Genomic DNA, 13427 nt, shown 5'->3' on the forward strand with positions numbered 1-13427 from the left:
GTGTCTCTTAACCTGTTAAAATATGTTGCTGCATGTACCTGTAAAGTTCTTAACAAATAATCTGAGGGGAATTTATGAAAAGTGCTGTATAAATAAAGCTTTATTGTTATTATAATTGAAGTCTCCGTTTTGGTGTAGATTCTTCAAGCAACACTTTTACAAGCAATCGATTGTGGGGATACTTTTAATGCAAAAAATATGCAATTACATCTTTGAAAACATCAGATTCAGAGGGTGCATAAAACAATAATTGCTTTTAAACATGACGCATATTACAAAATGAGTGTTTTGTTAATCTAGTGGGCTGTCCACAACATGCAGAGCAGGTCTTTTGGACATGTTCTGATTTAAAAAGAGCTTGATTTATTCCTTTGACATCCATAAGGAGGTTACTTCCTGTAGTTTTGTTAATATCTTCAGTCGTCCTTAACATGATGGATCAGGATGTTTGTCACATTTCTAACCCGCCTTCCTGCTTAAAAATGAAAAAAAGTGTACTTCACCTGACAGAGCACAATATCCCCTGTGAGAAAAGATGACAGGCTTTTGTGATGGTTGCCTTTTATTTACAACTTAAGTGCTGCGTTCAGGATGTTTCTTCCTGAGCGCTGACAGCTGAGAGCAAAGAGTCAAGATGGATGGAATTTTCATTTGAAGTGTGACTCAAGCCGGTGGCGAAAAGTGGACTTTGTTTTACGTGTGCACACAGGATTAACAGTGAGGCGAAGAGCCGGAGATCCAGAAGTGTCAAAGGTATTTTTTTCTGTGTTGGGGAGGGCATGTTCTGACAAACTCTATCACACTCACCTCACGCCTACTGAGCGATGAGAAACAAAGAAAGAGCAGCTTCTTGTTGTTTAGTGTAAATGGATAAAACCATAGATGGATTACTGAATGGGCAAAAGAGAAGGGCCCAAACTGTCAGGGGCCCCTTTAACCTTCACCTACATGATGTAACTCGAAGAGACTCAAAATGAATACAAAAAGGCAATGAAACGGCAAAACGGACACAAAACAATTAGGGAGAGAAGACAAGAAATAACTTAAAAAGATCATCACAAAGAGACACTTAACTATAATCACAACCATCTTATTTCTGTTGCTGAAACATCTTATTTCCCCTACAGGGATTAAAGAAGGCTTGTCTTATCTTATCACAAAGAGACACAAAACAACCACAAACAGGCACTTAAGGAGATCCAAAACGGATACAAAGCTTCTACAAATGGATGTGTGTGTGTGTGTGTGTGTGTGTGTATGTGTGTGTGTGTGTGTGTGTGTGTGTGTGTGTGTGTGTGTGTGTGTGTGTGTGTGTGTGTGTGTGTGTGTGTGTGTGTGTGTGTGTGTGTGTGTGTGTGTGTGTGTGTGTGTGTGTGTGTGTGTGTGTGTGTGTTGGAGGAGGGTCGTTTTGCAGCGTCTGTCATCATGAGAAGCCTTTCTCTCTTTAAGGAATGCTCTTTTTTAGTCCAGGCCGCAGACAGGTGGCACACTGCAGGCCAACATGTCTGAACAGAGAATTCAACTCATGGAACACTTACATCAGCCTCACTCTGTGATGCTGATCGTCATGAAGCATGGAGCAATTCTCATTTCATCTCATTTTATGCTCACAGAATCCCACCACGAGGTGCATTTAGAAGCTGTTTGCCGGGCTTGGTAGTGAGATTTCCCTGAACGTTTATTATACCAAGCTGTCACACCCTGCTTTGAAAATGCTACTTTATTTATGTGAACTCAACACATTGCACTTATATTTTCTAAAGTTGTTTCAAGGTGGAGCCCATTTGAACAACTTCATAAACTGCTGCATGGTTTCATCTGTGATATTGAATCATATTGTATGTCTTTATTGCACAACCTGTCAGAAAAATGTAGTAAAATAACTACAGCGTAATGTGGGAGTAGAAGATAAATAAAGTGTAAATATTCAAGTTAAATAATGTTGTACCTCCTAACTGTAGGCATTGGGTATATTCACTTATTTTCCTACATAAAGATCAACTGATAAATGTTTTTTCTCACAATCTTTTTTTCTCATGTTAAAATCTTTAGAGTGAAGTTTTGAACCACTTTTCTCCCATTATCTAAAACATTGTTGGCATATACTTCTTATTAAAAGGCTTTACTTGTTTAATAATGGCTTATTTCTCATGCCTTGTGCACTTCGCAAAGGTTAAGTCCAGCAGTGGCTCAGTCAGTAGGGGCTTGGACTGGGAGCTGTAGGGTTGCTGGTTCAAGTCCCCGAACAGACCTAAATATGGAGTGTGGGGTGGACTGCTACTTGGAGAGGTCCCAGTCCACTTCCTGCCCTGCCGTGGTGCCCTTGAGCAAGGCACCAGACACCCCCCCTCACTCCCATTGCTCCCCAGGCGCTGTACAATAACTACCCACTGCTCCTAGACTCCTGGTACTAGGGTGGGTTAAAAGCAGAGAACACATTTCACTGTGTGTGCTGTGTGCTCTGCATGTGTGACCATTAAAGAAGGTTATTATATTAACAAGGTCATCAAGCGTCTTTGGGTTCAAGAAAAGCGCTATAGAAATAAAATGTATTATTATTATATCTCACCTGGGTGACATTGTGCTGCATGGGTTCATCTGAGACTCCTCACTGCTCACCTAAATGTAATTGAAGCACCAATTTTCCACTCAAAAGAGAAAACGTCTGCCCTGTTTCTGTCAGCTCTGTTGCTCACTGTGAGTTGAACAGCTTTAGAGCCCGAGGGAACAGTTTTTAAAACCTCATAAAGTCAGTTAATTTGGAGGCCTTTGAAGGTTCACTGCAAACTGATGAACGGCAGATTAAGTTCACAAGTAACGGAGGAGTCTCCTTCTGAATACAAGCAGTGGGAAAATCAAAGTTGATGTAATATTTTCACTCCTATTATATTTTCTTATCATTTTTATTGTATTTTTTAAACATACTGTAAAGTGAAATGTCTGTGATCATTGATGTAATCTGATATTTTTGTGCTTTCTTTATCCAATGTCAACTTTGTGCTGATCATAGTGCTTTTACTTAAAAAAAAGAAAAGAAACACATGCAGGAAGTTCCCTCCAGTTTAACACATTATTGAACATTGTCTATTAAATATTATAGTTTAGATAAAATACGGTAAGATTAGATATCATGTCCTACTTCTTGGTTTCTCTATAGTTTGTAAAGTTAATCACCATCATGTCAAAGAAGTCAAAGTTTCAGAGTCTGATATTACATTTAAAAAGTCAAAGTTATTCAATAAAATGTTGAATTGTATAGCATTCTTTGAGCCAGTTCTATCCATGCTGACTACTGAGGAAGCCAAAAAAATGTCCACCGAATATCAGAGGAGTTTTATTTTGAAAAGCCGATCCAGGAAGTGCCCTCCAGATTGACGCTGAGCTGAGCTCATTTTCACGCTGCTGTGCGTCAAGGTGCACGCGCCCTCCACAGGTAGACAAGAGGCTGAGCAACTTCTCCGAGATTGACCTTCCCCGCTGGAGATGACACTCTGAACGGATTCCATTTACATTTTTGTCAAAAAATAAACAGAAAAACACTTGAAGGATGCGTTCACGGGACAGGTGCTCCATGTGGACTTTGCAGACCTGCATCCTCCTGCTGCTGCTGGTCAGACAGATACAACCTCAGCGAACAGGTGAGTTCATGCTGTTCATTTACTTTTTCCTTATGTATGTCCATTTTTAATAATACAAAATACTGCAAAACAGGAATATTGTTGAAAAAGTGCAGAAAAAACGTCTTAAAATGCTGTAAATGTTATATATATTTTTAATGTAATTGTCTCCAACACAAGAGAAAACCTCCATACTTTTTAATTTGTATTTAATATTCACACATTATCATTCACTTGCGCTGTGAATAATGAGCATTTGTGCTGACACTTGATCTGAAGCTCGTCTCGGGCAGGAATGAGGCTGTGGTTGATGAGACTGTCTGGACTTGTCTCTCTCAGCATCTCCTCTCATGTACCTCCTCACTGTCACTAGTCTTTGTTTGGTTTGTTAAAAGTCTTTGATAACCTCTTATTCATTAAATCATGCACAGACCTGCGCGTATTCATCCTCTAACTATTCTGTATTTGATGACTTGGCATTATTAGTTGATTAGCTTCAGGTTTCTGATACGTCTGTTAACGTTTGCCCATTTTGAGCATGGAGATCAATGGGCCGCTGCACAGACATCTGGAGGCCACCTTTTTTCTTCTTTATAGAAAAACAAATGCACATTCACAGGTTGTTTGCATATGTTTGTGGTTGTTTGAGCTTTTATAGATTTGCTTCTCATTTTTGTCTTTGTTGCGTTTTTTTTGTGTGCATCGTTGTCGTTGTTTTTTGACATTTTGTGTCACTTGTGGTCATTTTTGCCTCTTCCTCATTTGTGATGTATTTTTTGGTTATGTTGTCTTATTTTGTCAATTTGCCCCTTATTCATTCATTTGTGTCTCTTTTCTTGTCTTTTTAACCCCTCTTGGGAGTTGTGTCGTGTCTCTTAGTAGAAATGTCCTTAACTTTTTAAACGAGAAATGTTAATACTCAACAGACTTTTGCCCAGGAACCCTCTGAACCATTTGTTACAGATTTAAGAAATAATGTTCTAAGCAGGGGAGGAATGTTACTTGTGCTTTCCATTGTGTTGCAGAACAGTACAGTAGACTGAGCGTGTGTTACAGTGTGTGTGTGTGATGCTATATGTGTGTGTGTGTGTGTGTGTGTGTGCGAGCTTTGTATATAGAGGGTGGTAATTTGCGGTTTGTTCAGATTTTCCCTCCTTCAGGGCACTTCATGCCCTCGCAGAGAAACAGATACACTTCATCGCACAATTGTACACACACACACACACACACACACACACACACACACACACACACACACACACACACACACACACACAGGCATGCATGCCCACTCATTCATGTAGAGACACAGAGCAGAAACTCTGACACACTTCACACAAGAATTCAGGCTTGTGTGAAGTGTACACATTTGAAACAAATGTTTTTTTTTATTACTCTTATTGTATATTTATTAGGGCCGGGACTCGATTAAAAAAATTAATCTAATTAATTAGAGGCTTTGTAATTAATTAATCGAAATTAATCGCATTTTTAATCAAATATAAATATTTGACCTGAGAACAGTGAGAAGCAATTTTTTTCACATGGATTTTAGTATACCATTAGGCGCATTCACACCGCAGTACTTTTCCCACAAAGGTTCATGAGAACTCTTTGAACCTGGGGGAGGATTAGGCAAATGAAGCCGCTGACGTCACTTCTTCTTCTGCTTTGGGTTTACTGGCAGGCCGCAAACCACTTCACGGCGTATACTGCCGCCCAAAGTCCCCGGCCGGAAGTCCCCGGAGTTGGGGACTGGCTTCAGTAGAAGCTGCTGGGAGTCCCAGCAGCTTCTACTGAAGCCTTCCGAGTAAATCGCCAGAACACCGACACCTCCTCATCTCCACCGCTCCCATGTTTTATTTTGTGTTGCCATAAGTTAGTCTCTCTGCGTTTCTGCGCTGGGCTAATGCTAATAATGCTAATGCGAGGATAATTAAATGGCGGCTTCACAAAACTTTTTGGGAGTTTTACGGGGCGTGGTTTGCAATCCGCCCAGCCAATCAGAAATATAGCTCTTTTCTCACAAGAGAGCCGTACGAAAGTCCCTGCTCTCTAGCAGCTCTCTGCTCTCTAGCAGGGACTTTCGTGGGGGTAAAAAGGTTCTCATGAACTAATTTTAGTACCGGCTCTTTTTGGTGTGAACGCGATAAAAGAGGCTAACGTCCACGCTAGCTTCCACGCTAGCTGCTATATGTTTTGCATTGAGGTGATACTTGAGGCTTGATGTGCTGCGGTGATATGCGAATTCCTTTTTGCATAATTTGCACACAACCGTGCTCTTATCGACGCTTCCATCCGTCCGTTTTTTAAAACAACATTTCCCACTGTTGTTCACTGTGGTTTGTTGTTGTCTGAAGTCATGAACGTTAGTTGGTGCTCCAGTATAATCGGTACGCCTGAAACTCATCCAGTGAGAAACGTTCCGCGGTGCAAAAATAAGTGCGATTAAAATGCGTTAATTTTTTTAACGCGTTAATTTTTGTGTAATTAATTAATCTTAATTAACGCGTTAAAGTCCCGGCCCTAATATTTATTACTATTTTTACAACATGACATTTGCTAGGATATATTTACAGTGCAGATTTAAGTGTAAATGCATCTGGTTTGAAAGGTGTTCTGGGAATTGTAGGAAATGAATGAGTGAAGTAGAGGATTGTGAGAGTGGAAATAGCAAAAGTCCTCGTAGAGCTTCATAAAGGATCATTTACAGTGTTGTATTCTTCCTACAAGCCTCTCATAGGAATGTACAACAACCTCTTTGTTTTCTTTCTCCATGTTGAGCAGATATAACTCAGATTTACTGTGTTTACATCACATGTAAGCACTAACCAAAGCAGACGTTCCCCTGGGTGGTCCCTGATATATGACGCTATATTTGATCAGAACAGACGACAAATGCTAATAAAACCCATGTTCAAAATGAGTAGCTGTTCCCATAACTGCATGGTGATGTAAACGATTCTTACATGTGGGATAATTACATCAGAAGGATGTTTATCTCATACTTTTACCTTTTCTTCCCTGCATGCACATCTGGTTCAGCCTGTCTGAACTTGAGGCAATTTCCACCATCACTAATGCGGACATTTTTCACTTGTCTGTATTTATTTGTTTTAGAAACGACGGTAGAACTACTTTCATGAAGGATTTATTTATAATGGAGTGTGATAACTCACAAAAGAACATGATTTGCACACAATTATGAATGAAACTAGCATTTAAAAGACGTGTAGATCAATTATTTAGTATAAGTCGACCAAATGGATCCTTTAACAGAAGGATTTATCAAGCTGCCTTTTTCTTTAATAGCATTAGAAATGTAATTCCTTTGGGTTTTGTATTGTTTGTTGCACAAAATAAGACATTTTATACACTAAATCAGGGGTGTCAAACTCAAGGCCCGGGGGCCAAATCCGGCCCGCGACTTAATTTGATGTGGCCCCACAAGAGCTTGCAAAGAATATAATATGTTTGTTATACGGTTACATGGCGATTTACAGAAGCAGGTTGCCATGGAGCTCAAATTTGACTTTTTTCTCAGATTTTCCTTTTTTTCTTCTAAATATGCCTTTTTTCTCAGAATTGGCTTTTCTTTTCAAAGTGTATTTTAAAATCATTTTGTGACATTCTCACTGAAGAGACTTGCAATTATTTGCCCTAGACTTCTGCTTTCAGACGTAGTTAATTATGAAGTTATTACCCTATCCGATAATAATCCAATGCAGAAGAATGATGTAATATAATACATTATTTTATATATATTACATATTTATGTATTTTAGTCTTAAAGTTACAACCAGCCCTTTGAGTGCAACCATTATGCGAATGTGGTCCGTGATGAAATTGAGTTTGACACCCCTGCACTAAATGATAACATTAATAACCCTATTTCCCGCACAGCAGATGTTCTTTCCCAAAATTGGCTGTTTTATTATCTTAACTCCTGGTTTGTAAGATCGATTGGCAGCACAACAGATATTTATTTACGTAAAAACAAAGCAGGCTATTACTTGAAATCAGTGTGGGGTTTTCTCTCAGTTGAATGATAATCATGGTGTGCTGTAGTGAAGACTTTCTGTTTGGATCTGACTAGAAATCAAGTCTCTGCTGCATTAAATATGATATTTACAGATGTAATACTTATGTAAAAGTAGAACAAAAGTATGGCAGTAGTAGGCAATTATGCTTTGAGATATTGTCTTAGATTTTGGATAGAGCAATATTGTAAGTGTTGACTTTTCTGGTTTTAAAAGCTGAATTTCAGTATTGATGTACATTCCTAAGAATACCACAATGTGCTCTGTAATTTCCTTGTACCCACTTAGTCTTTATTTCCACCTTACTGATCATCATAAATATTAAGTGAAAGCAACAATAGTCAACACTATACTAGGGTGTTTCAGTGTGTTGTTACTTCAGCAGCGTGTTAACAAACAAAACCCTCTATCAGTAACGACAGCTTTTAAAAAGAGCACTTTTGAACACAATGTGAACAATGATGCCTTCACATGCTCCCTACATGTGGGTGTTTTCTACCTCTCTCTGTAGGGTTGACAGCGGAAGTGTTCCAGTGCACGATCTCATGGAGGATGTTTTGCTTTCCATCTTCCAACTTCCCAAACAACCGGCTCTCAGGAGCTTTTCTCTGTTAATGGGAATGTGATGTTTTCCCAGCTGCAGAATGGTGACTTCCAGCTGGTGAAAAGAGATGATACTGATGATACTGGTGATACTGGTGATACTGTGTTGACTGTGGTTTTGTTTCTCCCACCTGCTCCGCTCTTTGAGATCTAATCAGCCACTGACGTACAAATAAAGGAGGGTCCATTTCAGCTTGATTTCTAAATGTAGGAGCTAGAATCAGATCACAAACTCACTGACCATGATCAAAAGAAAATCGGACAGCCCTGGCGAATAATAATCGATTTTAATCGATTTTACAATTATTAATACTATTACTATTATTAGCATTAGTCTATATTTTGGTTGAAACTAAGCCAGAAAAAAAAAACATAAATAATAATAAAAAAATATATATAAATAAAATCGAATTTTAAAAATAATTTTCGATTATGGAGACTGTAACGAATAATCGAATAATCGCTGGCATCCCTAATTTAAACGGATTTAAAAAAATTAGGACATGGATTCATGCCGCAATCTCCCAATAATGGGTATTGTGGTCCTGCACAGGCCTACAAATGATGCAAACATATACAAAAATCAGTGTTTGGTACAAAAAACAATCCCTGTTTTTGAATAATAATGCAAAAATGATAGCCTTTTTTTGCTTTTGCAGACTTTTTACATGCACAAAAACCTATAGAACACACTACAGGAAATGGAAACCTTTTTGTAGTACAGTTCTTAATAAGCAGCTGTTTTTGACTCTCCTAAATGTCCACAGGTTTGTGCAGGTGAATGCAGATGAACTGTACCCTGCAGCTAGTTTCATATAAAAGCCTAAAGTACCCTCCTTAAACCTGAATACACATGATACCTCTCTGAAACAGGAGCGTTGTGTTCACAGCAGTATTTGTTGGCTCACTAATTTCTCGCTAACAAATACAAAGTGTACTGAAGCAAACGTCTCTGTGTTTCTGTATTTTGAAAATATATTAAATTCTGCTTTACTGATAACAACTACTGCTTGTTGAATTGAAAAAATAAGGGAAAAATAAATACTGATACTCATTTCTAACCTTTCAGGATATGTTTATCACACAGGGTTACATGGTGTGAATAAAATAATAATAAATTGTGCAGCCATATGTGTGATACAATCGTAGATACACAACGGTAAGATTTAGTGATACTTGAGGCGGGGAAGTTTGCAAATTACGTGTCTCATATTCACAGTACCCTTATGAACCAGCAGATGGCAGCAGAGACATATATAGCATGCTACTGGGATGTTCATAGGTTTTAATGGGAAGTTAAAGGGGACAAAAGTGTGCAAATAGAGAAAATGTGTTATTTTCTATCAGTGAGTCAGATTATACATCAGTACTCAGTATTAAGAGGAGGGTTTTTGGATAATTGTCTGCAGAACATTCTCATTTATCATTGTGTGTTTGCTCTTATCATGATTAAAATGCATTATCATACAATCTATTTCACCAGAGGTATTTTTATGAGCTGTGCTGGGCCTACTGTAAACTGTGATTTCCCGCAACCAGAAACACAACAACCCTATATGTGGTTAAAAATCCCCCAGCAGCTCTGACTCATCTTGTTTCCCATGAAGGCAGCAGCATCAGTCTTTAATCATTTGTACTTCGGAGGGGCCAAACAGACTCTGTGTGCCCATATGATCCAGATGGGGGGCTGGCCAGCTGCCAGGGGGGTCACAGTCCTCTATAAGACAGATGCATGCTGCTATTCATTAGCTCAGAAGACACAGAAGAAGCTCACTGTGTGCAGATTCACTGTATAGAGATCTACTTTTCCATAGTGGACAAATTGTGTTTTCAGGGATAAGAGGACATTTGATGGGAGTGTTACGCTTTATAAGGAGAAACGTCATTAGATATGTGAGAATAAATGTCGCATTTTGGTTAATTGAGACACATTTATTATGCTCTTTTTTGTTGTTGGTACAAACTTGTTTTCTCGGTCTCTTTTCGAACAAAACATTATTTATCTCATCGTCATTTCGGGAACATAACAGACTCTATTCACACTCAAGATACATAAGTTAAACGAGCACAGCAAATGTATTTATTCCCCATTTTCTATGCTGTATTATCACTGTCTAATACAGGCAAAATACGAAAATGTTTCTTAAGACATAAATCCAAAAGACCTGTCCCTAACAATATGCTGAGAAAGCTCACTCACACATAGGTATTTAAAGTAGGCTATTCACCAAAGTGGAGCAGGAGTGTTCAGCATTTAAAACTGATTTCTCTCCTTAAAACATAAAGGCTTTTCTTGTATCAAGTTGTATGTGTTTGTTTTAAACCGTTCATAAAAGGAACATTTGAGGGAATAATGGAAGCATAACAAGCCTTTAAGTTATGTGATAGTTAAAATCACATGTACACATATTATCTACACTCTTTATTTGCAAGTCAAAACACATTTGCAACTTACATCCCTTTTTTGCGTCCACACACTCTACTGCACGATATTTAGTCAGTCCAGTGAATTCCTGGAAGGATTGACATGTGAAATGAGGCCCGTCGTTCTTTTCAAATGAGTATAAGTCGTTTCACAATTAAACAGAGGAATGGTCTAAATCCATTTTGAATCGGCTTTAATTTCAGTGTTGACGTCATATTTTGGACAAAAGTCGGGCGGTTAACTTTGTAAAGTAGCTGCTCTGGATGAGTTTTTACAGCAGTACTTGCCCTGGAGTACAGTATCTGAGAGGCAGGAATTTAACTCACCTGAAGCCTGAAGTTACGAGGCCTTGAATGTCACACCGCTTCTGACTCATTGTGCAAAAATGTACGTCTGACAGGTGAGAGTCCTAGAAAAATCTCCCTTTGAATTGACTAAAATGTCCTTTGATCTCCATCATTGCTTTTAATTTCCCACCGTGGGCCACTTAATCTCCTCATTCTGGAACAAAACTTCTCATTTACTCAGAATTATCTACCATATTTACCCCCGTTTATCATCCATCTTTCTACAACAAATGCCCCCTTTCAGTAGATTAGGATTCCCCTCACAAGAAGTCCACTGTCCCCCCCCCCCCCCCTGATATAAATGAATCATGCATTGAGGCTCCATAAGGGAACCGTCTCACACCCTCTCGTCTGAAAATGCCACGCTTTTGTCCGTGCCAATAACCCCACTTCGACATACCGCAGGGTGTAAGGATTAGGGGGGAGGAGGGGGGGAGGAGTGTCATGGCTGTTGATTTCTGCTCCGCTTTCTGCCAAGACGCCCCACGGGACACTTCTTTTGCTGCTTCGGTTTGAAGAATTTGAGTTATTTGCTCACTGGAAAATAAAGATAGACCATCAGTCAGTGATAGGCAGTGATTTACTGCCAGGATGGAAAAGATTTCGAGGTTATTGATACTGTGACATTTAAACACATATTGGGACAGATTTGGTGCAGACACTCCTTAGGTAATCAACAGACTTTATAAAACAGGTGGCAACATTTCTCCTCTTTTTTCAAGTTATACTGCATTGAAAACTGAAGCAAAACATGTATTTGTTGGCAATATAAAAAGTAATAATTAATAGTACTCTAGAGCAGTGGTTCCCAAATGGTGTGCCGTGAGGCAAGTCCGGGTGTGCCGTGGTATTTTGTGACAACCATACGTTATTATTGCAATATACAACTACACAAAAATAATATTTTTTTTTATTTACTATCAGTACTTTGTAGGTTTATATGTACGTAATCTGCGTGACTTGCGCATCCACATCTCCACGTGCAGTGCTGCATAAACATGGCTGAGTCAGCGATAACTCTCGAGGGGTGGAGGTATGCCCATTACTTTGAGTTTGTCCGAAGAATAGACAGGAATGTGACGGTGAGGTGCAAACTGTGTCCAGGCCAGAAGCTGTTATCCACTGCTGGAAACACCACGTGGTCAAACCTCAACAAACACCTGCAAAGAACACATGCTAAGGTGAAGCTACCGCACAGCTATTTGTTTATGTCTGTTCTTCTTCTCTGTCTTCCAGTTGTTGCCTATTTTGAATGACAAATACACACTACCGCCGCCTGCTGGTAAGAAAAGTTATTGCCACTCACGCATGCGCAGTTCTTATGTGCTCGGCGAGTAAAGTAACTAGTTACTTTATGTAGATAGTAACGAAGTAGTGTAATATATTACTTTTTTAAAAGTAATACATTTATAATTTATAATTTGTAGTTCAGGACCATGGACAATGCAGCTTCCTTTGCATTGACAGTTCTCTGTGCTGCATTTCTGCTGAGTTTTCTTTGCCTCATTTTTAATTTTGTGACCTGTCTGGTTTAAATGAGTGTGTTGCTGCTTTGATGAAGCCTAATTTGATAAAGTTTCAAATTCATTTCTGAAATATTTCGTAATATAGTTGTCTTTGTCACATTTTATTTGGCATAATTATGCACGTTTACAGATATTTTACATGATATGAGTGATAACACGTGTTATAAGGGCTATTTTGCACAATAGGTGTGCCTTGAGATTTTTACTTGTCCTTTGGTGTGCCTTGGGCACAAAAAGTTTGGGAACCACTGCTCTAGAGTCTAGACACTATAGAGAAATAGCACACAATGAATGTTTTGTTCCTGCATGAAAATACTTGTGCTATACAAATGAGGTTAGGGCTTATGGTTGCAGTTTGGAGTGCTTTTCCCGTCAAATACCCAGAGAAATGTAGAAAGAGCAGATTAGTTTAAGAGGATTTTTAACCACATATAGGGTTGTTGTGTTTCTGGTTACGGGAAATCACAGTTTACAGTAGGCCCAGCTCAGCTCATAAAAATACTTCTGGTGAAATAGATTGTATGATAATGCATTTTTAATAATGATAGTACTGATGTATAATCTGACTCACTGATAGAAAATAACACATTTTCTCTATTTGCACACTTTTGTCCCCTTTAACTTCCCATTAAAACCTATGAACATCCCAGTAGCATACTATATATGTCTCTGCTGCCATCTGCTGGTTCATAAGGGTACTGTGAATATGAGACACGTAATTTGCAAACTTCCCCGCCTCAAGTATCACTAAATATTACTGTTGTGTATCTACGATTGTATCACACATATGGCTGCACAATTTATTATTATTTTATTCACACCATGTAACCCTGTGTGATAAACATATCCTGAAAGGTTAGAAATGAGTA

The 13427-nt window shown here is 38.8% G+C and overlaps 1 protein-coding gene across 1 annotated transcript in view; it reads left to right on the forward strand.

Moving 5' to 3' along the window:
• The first annotated feature begins 3407 nt into the window (after window positions 1–3407).
• The window catches only part of LOC117539332 (collagen alpha-1(XVIII) chain-like), a 48829-nt gene continuing 38809 nt past the window's right edge, over window positions 3408–13427 (forward strand). The window contains exon 1 of the mRNA XM_034205480.1: window positions 3408–3638. Within this exon, the coding sequence (XP_034061371.1) occupies window positions 3548–3638 (91 nt within the window). The 5' untranslated portion in view covers window positions 3408–3547. The remainder of the gene's footprint in view (window positions 3639–13427) is intronic.

Source organism: Gymnodraco acuticeps, unplaced genomic scaffold (assembly GCF_902827175.1).
Source record: "Gymnodraco acuticeps unplaced genomic scaffold, fGymAcu1.1, whole genome shotgun sequence".
NCBI lineage: Eukaryota > Metazoa > Chordata > Actinopteri > Perciformes > Bathydraconidae > Gymnodraco > Gymnodraco acuticeps.